Source organism: Sinohyriopsis cumingii, chromosome 16, assembly GCF_028554795.1.
Source record: "Sinohyriopsis cumingii isolate HCF-2022 chromosome 16, ASM2855479v2, whole genome shotgun sequence".
Lineage (NCBI taxonomy): Eukaryota > Metazoa > Mollusca > Bivalvia > Unionida > Unionidae > Sinohyriopsis > Sinohyriopsis cumingii.
The window spans coordinates 94196321-94212447 of NC_142976.1; the positions used below are offsets into that span (position 1 = coordinate 94196321).

The 16127-nt window shown below is 34.5% G+C and overlaps 2 protein-coding genes across 4 annotated transcripts in view; one reads left to right on the forward strand and one right to left on the reverse strand.

The window, feature by feature from the left end:
• The window catches only part of LOC149781012 (cytoplasmic 60S subunit biogenesis factor ZNF622-like), a 43962-nt gene extending 40806 nt beyond the window's left edge, over positions 1–3156 (reverse strand). For 2 of the 3 annotated variants that reach the window (XM_089938131.1, XM_089938129.1), the window contains exon 1: positions 3006–3149. The gene's annotated coding sequence lies outside the window, so the exon portion shown is untranslated. Of the gene's footprint in view, positions 1–3005 lie in introns of all 3 variants that reach the window. The other variant, XM_089938130.1, reaches the window with a different exon arrangement.
• LOC149781013 (large ribosomal subunit protein eL43-like) lies at positions 3141–15243 on the forward strand. The gene is made up of 4 exons (XM_089938132.1): positions 3141–3253; positions 6803–6931; positions 11324–11406; positions 15124–15243. The coding sequence occupies exons 1-4, from the start codon at positions 3251–3253 to the stop codon at positions 15185–15187; spliced, it is 279 nt and encodes a 92-aa protein (XP_089794258.1). The 5' UTR covers positions 3141–3250; the 3' UTR covers positions 15188–15243.
• The last annotated feature ends 884 nt before the right edge of the window (positions 15244–16127 follow it).

The following is a 16127-nucleotide window of genomic DNA, read 5'->3' on the forward strand; positions in this document are numbered from 1 at the left end:
CCAGTTTAGAGGTCCTCGTTGATAAATTCGTTTAAACGCAGAGGCGACTTCGGACGCTGTTTTAGTCGCTAACGGTTCTGCTTCTTTGTATCTACTGGCAACATCAACTACTGTTAGCGCGTATTTGTATATTTTTCTACGGACAGTATCATGAGGCAGGAATAGTATGTCAGCCTGATGAACTTCATTGGGCACACTAACATCAAAATGTGCAAAGTTGATTTGTCGAGGTGGTGGTAAGTAGATTTGCCATATTGCTTGTTTTGATAGCCAATTTTTGGCAACCTCGCGTGTTACTGATGCCGCGTTGGCGAGTTTATTAATTGCTGAGTTACCTCTCCAGTATCCGATTGGGGAATAATAAATCGCTTGCATTTTTATTTAATTATCCAGCGCCTAATACTAATTTAGATTTCATCGCTGATCTTACTAACCAATTAGCGAGTGACTCCTTAAATGATTTATTTTTTATGGCGCTTAGTGCATGAATTAATTTCACATCCGCGATATGCCTGTCTTGTAGATCTTTACTTCGATAAGCAACATCATGTATGTGACACGCTGCATCGATAGCGTTTATCGGATACTCTCCCGGTTTTGGTTTAGATTGTTCATCAAGTCTGATATCTAGTCGGGTCCCTGGACCGCAGTAATTGTATCCTGGGAGATGTTTTTCTCCGGGATACTTTGCCCAGGGAGTTCCGGGGAGCTTTCCAAGTTTGGCTGCAATGTCACCTCCGCTAAATTCTCGCTTTTTTTTTGAAATCTAAATTTTTTTGTGCCACATCGCGTACACTTACCAGAAAGTGCTTGTCTGTTATTTTTTGTTGTAATGGTTGTTAGATCATTCGTAGGGGTTCGTGCCTTACACTTCACACAATATAGATCCATAATTATTATTCTTTATATACAAATGGAAATTACAGATTTTTCTGCGACAAAAAAGAAAGAGCCAGTTAAGCATAATTCAGTGCTACCAAACTCTATCCGCGCGATTATAATTGGGCCATCCGGTTCAGGTAAAACACAGCTGTTGCTGAACTTGATAATGAAGTGGATGAAATGGGATAAACTGTATTTGATAGCTCCATCTGTAGATGATCAACGATGCTATAACGTTATAAAAGATTTTAATGAGAGTGCAAGCGCGCTGAGTAAAGACGGTGAGGATGTTGTTGAATTTATCACTGATATCGAAGAAGCCCCCAGCGTCGAGGATCTTGATGAATCAATTAACAACCTAGTAGTGTATGATGATGTTATGTTGGACAAGCAAAAAAATCCCGCAAGAATATTTTCCCGGGGACGTCACAAAAACACTGATGTGATTTATGTTACTCAGCGTTATACACAAATTCCTAAAGTAATCAGGGATAATTGTAATCTTCTTGCGATATTCAATGGAGTTGATACACATACACTGAGAAATATTCATCAAACCTGGTGTGGTGGCGATATGGATTTAAATAAATTTAAAAATTTCTTCAGTCATGCTCAAAGAAAACCTCACGGATTTGTGACAATAAATTTACACGATCCCAGAACAAGATACCGTATTGGACTTGATACACTATTTGCAACATAAAAATGTTTTTCCTTGGAAACTCATTTCCCAGAGCAGCAGAGGGGATGGACCCGACCCATGGATTTTTCAATAACGACCCCGCCACGGAAACTGTTTCAGATTTATTGAAGTAACCCAAGTTGTCAGTGCAAACTCAACGAGTTTGTCCCTGGAAACTCTTCGAGTTTTCGGGGGACATTTTTTTTTGTCCTGTATTCTGAATAGAAGGGTTTATTTCGTCGAAATAAGCCCTCTATCGAGGAATAGTTTCCTGGAGGGGTTTATTGTGCAAAAAGTTTCGGTCTGTACAGCCCCTCTGCTGCTAGAGAAGTATCCTCCCTTTGCAGTTATTATAAAGTATATGTATAACAATTAAATTGTAAGCAACAATACGAGCCCCTTTGCACCGGAGGGGTATTGCACACCCCATCCCCCTCACAGGCACTTGATTCTGGGGAAACTAATGTGTACACTCACCATATAACACAAAGTAACTAACTCTCACTGGTCACAATCTGACCCCTCAATGACTCCGATCTAATTTTCCGATACTATCTACGCATTCAGTCACTCATAATATACACTGCTGTAAAGAAGACACTCCACACCTTTCATCCATTACCATTTAAGCAACCTTAATGATTCTGAAGGGCCAATTTTTCAAAAAGTTTATCCATTGCTTTGTGTCTTCCAAACACAGGCGACCATTCCAAAGATCTACTTCCAGTCTACTTTGGAGTGAATGTGACTATTGGGCATTATGTCTACAAACAATGAATATCGAAAATAAGAAACATCCATATTAAAATTAAAATGTAATTAACATGTCAAGAAATGTTGTTAAATATTTACCCGGAAAATGTCACATAGTCTTCAGCACATGTAATGATCGGCACAGCGAAACGACTTAACAGAAAATGCCATAAATATTACGATTGCATATTTGCCGGGTTAGGCCAAGATGTAGCGATTGAAAGCGATGTTTGAAAAGACCCATTTAATGAAAGAATAAATCACTCAAGCAATCACAATTAAATCACATTCACTCTGAAGTAGAGCGGAAGTATACCTTTAGAACGGTCGCCCATGTGTTGAAGTCCTGAAGCAACGGATAAACTTTTTGCAAAATTGTCCCTTCAGAATCAGTAAGGTTGCTTAAATAGTAATGGATGAAAGGTGTAGAGTGTCCACTTTACAGTGGTGTACGTTACGAGTGACTGAATGCGTATATAGTATCCGAAAATTAGATCGGAGTCATCATCAGACTGTGACCGGCGAGAGTTAGTTACCTTGTGTTATATGGTGAGTGTACACATCAGTTTCCCCAGAATCAAGCGCCTGTGGTCCCCCTCCCCACTTTTAGAACTTCTTTCTCATTTTTTTAAAACTGAAATTCTGTTGACAGGTGGGAAAATAAATTCCCTGTAAGATTTTGAGATACCTGGATACAAATAAGCCACGTCAAGGCTTGCTAAATGTCTTAAATTTGCATGAAAGTTTAAGAACTCGATAGAGTAATTTCTAAAATATTGACAATCACGTTGTGTAATCTTCCAACGGGTGCTTTTGCGTTATCATCAGGCCGCTTGTAATACATTTGTATAATTTTAAGCATCTTAACTACGTAGAACAGGAAGTAATACCCTGCTGCCTTTCCGGTTTTCTCTCTAAAAATATAGAACAGAAATGGTACGTGATAGAATATTTCGTTTCCATAATCAGTGAACATCAGCGAAATAACCTAGACTTCTACATAGATAAAAAGATTTAATTAAAAATAAAAGCAGTTTCTATATAAAAATGCACATTTTACGCAGTATTTATGGATGATTTGTGCTTTTATATATACGATAGTTTAGACCTGCGGAAGATCATGTGTATTCTGACCATATATACTTGCACACATTCTTGGAGATTTTTAGTAACTGAGTACTTGCAGATAAAAATAGTGTGAGAAAGTAAGGGCAATTTATTCTGAGCTGAGAATAAATTTAAGAAGTTACACGCTTAAAATAAAACTTTACATATATTAATCGTTTAACGCAGTGTACAGTTTCAGCAATCGATTTGAAAGAAATTCGACCGTATTGTTCAAATTACATTTTTTATGTTCAGGTAACTCATCAGTTGTGATTGCATTCTGTTGGGACGGTTTTGGATCATAAACTGAATTTGTAACTTTAAGTTCGTGTATAGTGTATCTTGTAAATGCCTTGTAAGTACATTCATGTTGATCACTCATTTGTGAAATTGTAACTCTAAATTTGAACCTATTTTAGGGTCATGATGTTGGAGGCTGGCAACTTGTAGCCTAAACTGCTTCAGGTTAGCAACCAGGTTTGTAGAGACCAACAATGTAAGACTTAAAGCCTTGTATTATTTATACAGGGTAGTCCTACATGTAAAACCTTGATGCTGTTATTTATGTTTTGGGCGTCGGGGTCTTACCGCCTAACTAACAGCGCTGTGTAGTGTGTTTTGATGTTGACTAACATCGTAACGAAAGTCAAATTTTAAGGAATATCTCACAACTGGCAGCTAAAAGAACTGCTTTTCTACAAAGTAAAGTTGTAATGATTTAGTCAGACTTTACTTATTTGGATGTCTTTTCTCTAATAAACTCAAATTCTCACAAAAGAAATGGACCTGTTTTCAAGTTTGTTGGCCTAAATTTCATTTGACTGGAAAGCAATGAAAAGCAGGGAATGCCGAAATTGGGTTAAATTGAAATATTACTCTTTCAACAAAATGAAAAAAAATATGCCTATTGGAACTGTAAAGCAACGTTTTGTTTTGTTCAAGAAACATATCCGCCCCATGAACCAACTTAAACATACTTTGGCATACCTTGACTACCGTCACATTGCAACAAATTCAAATGTATGTCAATGGAACATGAAAATGCGTCCATTTGCTAGTGTCATATTTTCATTCCACCAGGATAAAGATAGCACAGTAAGTATATTAATTACACATAAATTAGTGGAAGAGTGTCGATATATGCTGCCAAATGTGTGAGATATTCCTGAAACATTGACATCAGAACACGCTATACAAGGCCTTTATTTGGATAATAAGGCAGCACTAAAACAAAACCAACTTTAAATTGTTTTGTTTAAAAGATTTAACAACTGAAAAATTGTGAAATAGTACAGTGGAACCATGTTATAACTTGATAATTGGGGTCCACATAATTAGTTTCGCGTTGATATCGGGGTCGCGTTAATGCTGTGTTTTACATTATTTTACTTTTTTCAGAGAACAACTCATTGGCACATATACATGTGTATGATGAATAGGGTATCAACACCGTTTACTATCGTGCCGTTGTGGCATGCAGCTCATCTATAATGCATGTAATTACATTGAAAAATTGCACACATATTTACAAAATTTAATAATTTTTTTCCCAGATCATTGTCTGAATTCAACATCTAATATACAACACCGTTTACTTGCTGTCTGATATCGTACCATCGGGGCTTGCAATTAATCCATAATATATGTCATTCCATTGCCAAAATTGCATACATATTTAAACTATTCAGTAATTTTATCTCACATCATTATGTGTCTGAATTCAATGGGGAAAAATTAACAGCAAAATTAGGTTAAGAAATACGAAGCACCTATATAGGTTCATTATGTTCCAGGGTCTATGAATGGTGTTTGTGCAAATTTCCAACAATTAACGCCTATATGCATATTCATTTGAACAACTACAGCAAGAATAATTAACAATCAACACATGCTTTCAGCATGCATATAAATTTTACTTCAGATTTTGTGAATATCGAAAAAAAAGTGGAAACTACTATACTAATCACTGCGCAAAGTGCAGAGAATGACTTGCGTTTGTGAACTTGCTTTTCCATAACGGTAAAATATTTTTATAAAAAAATAGGAACTTAATAACGAGTTCATAAACAAACACCATACCATTTTAAAACCTGAGAACTAAATGTAGTAGGCATGCAATGGTCACGAGTCATGTTTATAATTTTTTTAAAAGCTGAATGCATGTACAATTTCATACCCTTTCAATTTCCAGCTAATAAAGACGACATTATTTACTGGTCAACTGATTGCGTCTAATAACACCGCCAAGCCCAGCAAGCATCTTAGCAGATTTTGTGTTTTTTAAAAAATAATATATTAAATTGTGAGAATCTTTTATCAACCACTGCATTGTCTGCTGCTTGGTTGTGTATGCAGTTAAAGAAGAAATACATGTCGGCTATTGTTTGAGCAATTATTGTATACAGAATTAATTGAAGACAATCACACAGATGACTTTCTGGCTTTACTCATGGATCAGTAATAAGTAACATTTTCGATAATGTTTATTTTGGTGTAACACTTCAAGAACTTGGTGATATTGTTAAATTTTAGAAGCTACACCACGATCGTATTATATTAAAATTCATACGCGAACTTCTTCCCAAAATGATAATAAACATTTTACACATAATTTCTCATACTTAATAAAAATGTTCTTTCCTGGTACGAGAAATATACACAGACATATATTTAAAATTTTAGGAACCACGCCACAATCATATTCGAATTCATACTCGATCTCGTCCCCATAATGATAATAAATTTTTATACACTTTTTCATTTAATTTGAACAAAAAATATTTTTTCATTTGCGAATGAATATACAAAATTTTGGGAGCCATGCCATGACCACGTTATATCCGAGTTCGCATTTGTTGATTTTGGCCTGTAACTTTACTGGCTTTTTTGCTTGGGCATGTCTTTCAAAAATTTATGTTTTAGAAGCTTTGTTTGATAATGTATAGCTGCATTCATGTTGGCCTGGTCTGTGCATTTGATGTTATATTGACTACAATCAATCATGTTATACTGACCATATTAACAGTTAGTCTGGTCTGGTCTGTGAATTTCATGTTATATTGACTACAGTCAATCAGTCAGTCCTGTTATACTGACCATATTGATGGTTAGCCTCGTCTGGTCTGTGCATTTCATGTTATATTGACCACAGTCAGTCAATCAATCATGTTATACTGACCATATTGATGGTTAGCCTGGTCTGGTCTGTGCACGTTATATTGACCACAATCAATCAGTCAATCAACCATGTTATACTGACCATATTGACGGTCTGGTCTGTGCATTTAATGTTATATTGACTGTCTGAAATTTCAGTCATTTGGCCTCCTACATACTAACAATACTGAAAGAAAATTATTCCTAATTATTATTTTCCAGGCCAAGCGCACCAAGAAGGTTGGAATTTGTGGAAAGTATGGTACCAGATATGGTGCCTCCCTCAGGAAAACTGTGAAGAGAATGGAGGTGTCACAGCACTCAAAGTACACATGCCCCTTCTGTGGAAAAGTAAGAAGTTAAAATACCATATAATATTTTCAGAGAAAGTTAGAAATGTAAACCCATTAATTGCACATGTATTATTTGGGACTAAAAACTTTTTGATTCAGCATACATTATGAATGTGGTGTCCAGTATGCAGTTTTATTGGGTTTGTTGTGTATTCTGCAGTTCTCTTCAGCAATAAGTTCAGTGGTTTAGCCAGGCATTGCCTTGTGAGATTTGCAAAAGAGATACCAAATTGTACATGCAAAGAAATAATAAAGATTGAATTTACCAAAGGTGCCAAATAATGATCATGGAACATTTTATTTACCCCTTATTCTGATACAACAGTACACCAGTTGTTCATTAAATGTCAAAATTACTCAATGATTGTTGGTTTATTTTTTGTGTTGAAAATGAACAAAATCCATGAATTATCTCTTCCAATTTCACTGGTTGCCTGCTTGGATTATCCATTTCCCCCACTTTCTCCTGATCTCATATATGCAAAACTTTGTAATTGTCTGTCAATAATTATGTACCCTGTATGTGAATAGTTCATGATTGAGAAGTTGAGAATAAGCATAACTCACTTTATTAAAATGTTTGAAAGAAATTCAAGCATCATATTGAGGTAACTTCCACTCCAGTATTTTTTAACACTTAAACAAAATATTTGTAGTCTTGGAAGTTTTCTCGCGCATGCGTTTCCAGGCACATGTGTAATGCCATTTATCACTTATTTAGGCAGCAAAGTATCGATAGGTGCGGATAGGTGGATGTAGATCAGTGGATAACTTAAAGAAAGCAACAAAATGACAGCAGATATGGTGACTCTAGTTAACAAACTGGTAAAATCAACTTAAGCTGAGATGAAATTGAAACTTTGATTGAAGAATTGTATTCCAAAATGGTGGAGTGCCACACATTCATCCCAAGGTCTGTCTGCATGGGTACTCGAATTTGTGGGTTTGCCCGACACATTTGGCGTATGTATAGGTGCTTCAAGTTCATGGATTAACATTAACAGCTCTTCCAAAAAACGCTGTTCTGATGACCATGGCATTAACACTGTTCCTTAAGAGGGGTGAAAATGAACTTTTGAATTGGTTTGGATAACTATGCTTGACCATCAGCCCCTTTCTTATTGTACTTAACAAGGAGTGTTGGCAATTGGGGTCTTCAGAGCCCATCAAAGTGCATAGATGCTAACTAAATTGAGAAACGATGGCATCAAGCCTCATGTACAGACTTCAACCACTAGACTTTATTTAAAACCTGTTAAATGAAGCAGATTTTTAATGCGTGAAAGATAGGAACTGATTATCATTAGCTTTGAGAACTGATTATTATTAGCTTTGAGAATGCTTGGCTGGTTTAATTCAACAATTTCAGGATTATTTACTTCACAAACATTTACGTGTGCCAGCTGATTTGATCAGCAAGGATTTAAATATTTCTAATTTTCATTTATATAATCATTCATTTTCAGTAATAACAATGTTTGAATACATCATGCTTTTCTCCTTTGTTTATCCTCATCTCACAACATTAAGGCAGAGTGGGAATTACCTTATAGATAGATAAGATGCTTTATAATCCTTTTTATAATAAAAAAAGTAGACGCGTGAAAGCCAATATTTTTAGTCTGATAATGTTGATTTATCATATAGTTTTGTTGATCTCCAGGAATTAAATGCAGTTTTAAAAAAAAAAAGGAAAAATGGGGTGGTGGGCTTCGTTTTTAGCTAATTTTTCATTGGGTCGTTCAGTTCATGGTTCAAGGCAAGTATGAAATTGTTGATACTAGACAAGATATTTGATGACACTTGCATGCAAGTTCATTCTTGAGTAAGAAAAACACCGCCCCCGACTGAATAGGTAAAAACATTAAAAAGTGCATGACTTGTGCACAAGCCAACTCTGGGTCTGAATGACCTCACAAGGTGCACGCTGTAAGTTCTAAATGCATTAATTTAGGCAAACTTATTAGCAACAGTTATGCATACACCACTTGCATCGTATGCACATTAATAATTTTATTTTATGTTACCTGCCTCACCTGTCTCTCTGCACACACATCACCATCATCATCAATGGTAAATCAGTGGTATAAAGTGCCAGCTTTTCTCCTTTCCTACTGTTTTTTTTCTCTCTATCATTATCATCGTCATAACAAATAGTATATCTCTCATACAAGTATCATATTTTCTTCTTCACTATTATTTTCTGTTATGCAAAAACCACAGTACAAACAACACATGATATTACCAGGTGGCAACTTCTAGAAAGTCAATCAAACACATTTTTAAATCTACCAGGTCCAGCATCCTTCTAGGCTTTAATATTTGAAGTGTGTTGGATGTCATCAACCATTATTTCTACTATCCGAACTTTAACTACATATTCCTGTTCTGGAAATTTATATAAAACTATCATATGATACAATCTGAAATAAAAAATAAGTTAAACATTTTATCTTGTGAGATTACTTTCATGATGTTGTTCAGTCCATGGTAGAATGGACTATTTCCACCTGATGGAGTCCTATAGAAAGGGTTTGTGGCTGTAATGGTGAAAATAAAGGTTAATTCACCAGATTGGATTCATGCGATGGTCGTCCAAGAGTTGTGTGTTGGAACATTGCTATCTTTTGAATGGGTATGTGTAGTTTTTCAGTCTTTTTGCGATTCTGATGCATTAAAAGACGTGAGAAAAGTCTAATCGAGCAGAGGGTTGGGGGCACGCTTGTACTCCTTTTGTTAATTTATAGTACCCATAAGGTGATTTTGTGTTGTCAGAGATTTCATCATACTTTATTGATAAAACGTCGGACTCTTGTGCTCTTGTAATGGAGCTTAATACAGCCAAAACAAGAAGCCATCTGCATGAAATCATTTTTGACAAAAGGAGTGTCTGTGAACACAGATTCTTCAAGTTTTAAAATAGAAACTATATGGTCTTAATTATGAAATTAGTTCAATCCGTTTTTTTTTTTTGGGATTGAGTAGAAATAGGACAGATGATAATTGCAATGAACACGATAAATCAAAAAATATAGAATACAAGAATACAGCTAAGTTGAGAAATATTAATATATCTAATATGAAATAGTTTAAAATATCCATATGCTGTTTTTAAATAAGCAGTAATGTAAAAAAAATATCTTCACTTTTTTTTTGTTTATGGGGATAAGTAAAGAAGAAAGGAAGGTACTGAAAAAGACGTTGAGACAATGACAGCTGTTACTGACGACTATGCATTGAAAGCAAAGATCCATAGGAACATTTCCTTTATCATGACATCAAAATAATTTGAGGAAAAGTTAAAAGGACAAATTGCTAAACTGGGAGCTCGTGAAATACAGTTTGATGATACGCTACAAAAACTGAAAAATTCACTCTAAAAATATTTTGGACATTGTAAATAGTGTAGTGTAGACGGAGTAAAATGAACTTTGTTCAGTGACTACATCATTCTAATGCCCAGATGTAGGATGTTTAGTATTAATGAGAAAGATATCAATGATCATACTGTTGACTTCATATTATATTTTGTTTTTTAAAAAAAAATTTTTTGCAAGAAATGTTCTTTATATGGAGTAATAGTAAGTATTGTGTTTACATAGTTTCATTTATGTGTCCTCTAAAATTAATTTAATAATGCATCTTGAAAAGCTATTTTGAACCTTGAAAAGAAAACCTTGAAAATTTTGAATGAAATATGCTACTAACCCTAATACAAACTTTTTATAGCCTTGTTCAAGCAGTGATCTTTTATTTTGCTTGTGAGATGCATCTTTGTTGAGTTTGGTATAATGATAATACTTAGGGGACATGTAGATTACAATAACTAGTTTTACATCTATAGCAGTACGCTTCCCATCCCATTATAAAATGTTACTCTCTATGAAGACGGCTTAGTTTTTTTATCATGTTTTGGCTTTTTACAAATGACCCTCTGCATTTGTATGTGGAGCCCTTACTCACAGGTGCTTCTTAATACAATTTGAGCTTTCTCATTAAACGTAAATCATAAAAGAAATAGGATACGAGCTCTCGTTTCAATTAAATTGTGTGTCCAGAATAAGCCTTAAACAAGTGTCTACTTTAATTTTGTCCCCTGTCAGGAAATACTGTGGAAGGAATCTTATGAGGAAACTTAACCATGAATAACAAGTGGTGAAAAGTTGAATCCTTTTATGCTGTGAGTGAATTGTTTGTGGTGTTCACTTTGTGGCTTACATTATATAATCATGGACGAGAGTCTGGTTGTTAAAGTTTTCTCAACTTCCTGGTACACCCAGTATAAGTCTGTCATGGAGTGAACCATTTTCAGACAGACACCTTAGATACTTTATGAGAAAATTCACAAACTAAACTTTCTCAAAAAATACATGCTGTCCTTACATTTCAGGAAACAATGAAGAGAAAGGCTGTGGGAATTTGGGCCTGTGGCAGATGCAAGAAAAAGGTTGCAGGTGGCGCTTGGGTCTACAGGTAGAGTGGAACGTTTTGTTTTTTCCCTTATCAGGAGTTGTTTAGCACCCAGCCTACTTTATTTACTGTTGTTTTGTAATTATTTTTAGTAGGCATGGTTGGGTTCCCACGCTGTAGGAAAAAAGTTGAGAGAAATGATAATTTTTCCCAACAGTGAAAAAAGTTCCTGAATTTCGCAAATATTGATGAAAGTCTGGGAAAGCCTGAATTTTCCACCACCACTTGACACCCGAAATAATCTTATAATTGATCTGGAGTTAAATTTATTGAGTTCTAACCAGAATATGCGGATGGTGCTGTATGGATCATGTGGTTGCTTGCAATAAACATATATGCTGAGTCATTCAAAACATCCAGTGGATTGGATTCGTCTAGTAGACTTTTATTTTCAAAGTCAGCTCGATATTCGTATCTTTTCTTATATGGAAGGTATGAAAACCAGTCTAGCATCACAAGAGGGCAACATGGTGGTGGGAAAGCTTAGCCACTTACCACATGGCGTAGCAAACTTGAAACGTTAGACCGAGTGATACATGCATGAAATCGATATGAAAATTACTTGTTTTCTCAGACATTGTATTAAAATCATTAGGTCTTTAATCTGCTGAAATACAAGATATTGTTGATGAAATGTGACCTGGTACTGGTGATTAGAATTGCTAGTCGCACGAGTACACATCTAACAACCCACATTTTTAAATGTTGTAGAGAAAAAAATTAAAAACAAACATTAAATGAAAGTTGTAAGCTGGTTGTAATAAAAATACAAAAATGAAAGAACGCAAAATTCTCCACATTTATATTTTCCGAGAAGAACTTCTTTAGTTTTGTATCATGTGACTACCACACTGACTTGGTTCTTCTTGACAAATCTGACTGGCCAGATTGCCAATCTTTACAAAAAGTATCTGACTTTCGTTTAATATAATTGAATTTCTGAGGTGAAAATATTTGAGGAAATGGACTGCTATTCATTTTAAGCCAAATTTATCCAAATTGTTGGATCTTGGAGCTGAAATGAGAAATTGTCGTTCCTTGTATTATATATTAAAAACGATACGAGCCCCTCTATCAATACAGGTTTGGGGAATGGTTTAACAAATTAATTTTACAGAAAATTAAGTCCATGTTTATACCAAAGTACAGTGTATAATTTTGACGGTCGTTTTGTCAAAATTTAAATCATCCCTTTTGAAGATGTTTTTTAAATGATGGATTTTTAACCAGGTCGTCTTAAGGAGATTAGGTTGTTTGAAAAATCTTGTTTTGGATTTTATTGGCACAGATAAATTGAGGGTTAGACTCTTTTTATTACAAGACAAGATTCTAATTATTTTGCGTTTATTGTTTTTTTTTTTACTGTAAAAGGAAATATTACTTGTGTCGTGTGATACATTTTGTGGTTTTGTATATGATCATCTTTTCTGACTTCAATGTTTTTGGAGAGTCTTGAAAGAGAAACATCTTTAGATTTAGAAAATGCATGTTTTGTAATCTTAAATTTCTTTATTTCCATTTAGTAATTATCATATGTGAACCTTGAAAAAGTAATTTCATCCTGGAAATGACCTAGAAACTTATCTTTAGAAAAGCATGGGAACCATGAGTAGGACAGTCATTCAGAGATATTTGTGTGTAGATTATCCTGTTATGTTCTATGTTCAATCTGGTGAGGTTGATTGTTTATGAACTTGTCATGGTCCAAAAATACAAACCTTGATGTGCGATGTTAATAAATTCAGCAATCAAAAAAATATGCCATGCAGTACAAATGTATATATACACCACTCCCTTGATAACTCGCGAACCCGCTTACAATGCGGTGTCATGCGTGGATCCCATTTTTTAAAACCGAAAATACTTGAAGAAAATTGCGATCAACATTGGTAATGGAAACTTTGATGTATCGCTCGTTTTATCGTTGAAAACGGTCGATAGGACCTGAAAATTTTAATCATCACTATGAAATATCACATTTAAAAATAGCTCATACAATTTTTATGTTTTCTTTCCAAACGACATTCCTAGTACACCGCAATTAACTATATGCAAGGAAATTTCGATCACTGAAAATGTCACTTACGCTGAGTGGAGGCAGTACTTTAATAAATAAAGACAAATCATTTTTTTATTAATTGAATTTTTTTAGTTGAAATCTTTTAGTTCCTTTTAATTGTAAGCGTCATAAATGTAATGCGTCCTCTTGTAATTAAATGTAAAATGCGTCAATCTACCGTAACAACTATGTCTGCGAGTGTTTCTCTGAGAACCTAATTAAGTGCCGACCTTTTTTTGATAACTGACTTGCGGAAGTATTTGTTGTATTGTTGCACTGAATTAAAAGCTGGCCCCCTTTGTATTATCACGTTAATTATGTCTTTTGAATAATAAAAAGAGGTGGACTAAAAAAAATGTTAAAGGGCACAAAAATCGGACTAATAAACATTATTGTGTATGTAACAGAAACTACCTTAAATTAACTGACTCTTTCATAACTGATAACAAGTGAAATGAATACTTCGTAAAATAGAACTTGATTTCAGATACGGACAATTTGTGAGCAAGCGAGTTTCAGAGAATTCTTGAACTGGCATTTAGAGATATCCTCAGGGATGATTATTACTTCCAATGAAATCACGATATTAACATTGTACTAATTGAAGAATACAAAATTGAGTTTCGATGTAGACATGTCACGAAATAAATGTCACATGTTTTTCAATAGTTAGTCTTGTTTCCAAATTATGGACTACCGATTTGGCAAGATACTATTAAACTTCACTACGGGAACCAGACTCGTCAAGAAAACAAAAAGCAGTGACGTAATACAGATTTTTTGCGTACACGTGATGGTTGTTCAAACCAGTTGGAATGATCTTTCATGTTGGATATTTTGAAGAAAAAAAATGTTATTTAAACAGAATAACGTAAACAACTTCATTAGAAAAAGCGCATTATTAATTTTTTTATCGTCATGATTGTAAAATGAGGATTCAGTCATTAAACAGCCCAGTTCCCTAACGCCACTCCCCCCACATATGGTTTTCTCGATGTCAAAGCGATTGTTTTTTTTTCAATTTTTGGAGGTCCCTCAGTAACTCACGCTTCGCTTATAGTGCGGTCTATGTTTGTGGACCCTGTTGTGCGTGAGTTTTCGAGGGAGAGGTGTATATATAAAAAAAACTCAAGCAATTGTATCATTACACTTTTGTGAAGATCCATCAGTTGTGTTGAATAGTTATGGTAAACAAATTTGAGTCCTTTATGGTTGGGGGAAAAAAAACTCAACTAAATTTAGAACTGTCTATTTGAGCATACAGAATCTATTATTTGTTCTGTTTTCCACTACTTCTGTTTGTAGCAGTGTTTTTGATTCTATGACATGCTACGTTTTACATTGGGTTAGGCAGTCAACAGAAAATTTTTATTCAGGTTTTGGTTACACGTTTTTAGTCATTGATCTGTCCATTACACAAGTTTGTTATCACAAAAATCACAAAACTCCTCTTTTTTCACTTGGGGAAAAGTTTTAGGTTTGGAAGGTCTGGAAAAAGGTCTGGATTTTTTTAAAATTTGTGGCAGGAACCATGTTAAAAGTATAGGAATTTCAGTGATCGTTTAAACGCCGTTAGATGTTATTTTTCAGAACCGTTCTTTCAATACAAGGATCTGTTTTTGAATCTGATATTTATGTTCAGTTTTGTTTTAAAATTTCAGCACAACAGCAGCAGCCACAGTCAGAAGTCAGGTGCGCCGTCTCCGAGACATGAAGGAGTCCTAAATTACTGTTAAACTGTCAAAACTGGTGCACATAATAAAAAAAAACAAAAAATAGAATCTTTGTTGTTTTAAATCTAGGTGCACATGTCTTTTATTGTGCTAGTAGAAGAAACAATAAATAGAGAAAAAATCATGCATTTTCATTAATCCATGAAATGATTGTGTCTGGATAAATTTTGGAAAGTTCCAGCTTTTTTAAATTCTGTTTAGGAAACTTTAGGCTGCATGTTTATTTGATTTTATGTCTGGAAAATAATATGCCTTTTAGCTAACCTTCATTTAAGCATCTTTTCTATCATTTTGCAAATAAAGAACATAACAGTGGAATGAAAGTCTAACTATACCAGGGGTGTGTGCAAAACCTGGCTCGTGACGGTTTTTATCGGTGAATACATCATAGGTTGTGACTTTATGAATCACTCATCTGTCCCGTGCCCTGAAGGAAGTTGCCCATGCCTGTACAAGACATGAAATATATTTTGGGTGTGTGTGATTTGGAACTTTAACGTAGCTTTAACGATTTTTCAAATATATTTTGGAGTTTTCATAATTCACTTAATAGAATAATACGTTTTTTCACAACATATTTGGAAAAAAATGATCCTCAAAACAATGGACTTCAAATGCCCTCCAAAATTAGTGCAAACCGTGGCCATTTTTTTATAAATCAGTTATGAACAATCCCATAATGAACCTCATACAATCATTTGCATACAAATCTTTGTTGTTGACTGTTAACCTTTTTATTTCTGGATTGTAAATACATGTAAACAAGTTACTAAAATATATTAAATTAAAAATCTTATGCAGTAATTAGCTTTATCATAAAGATGTGTGTGCAGATGACTGGGGGGATTTATATGGGAACAATTAAAATGTCTAAATGTTATCTGTGACACATAAAAAAGGAGTTTTGGCTCCACTGGTCAACTACCAGAAAT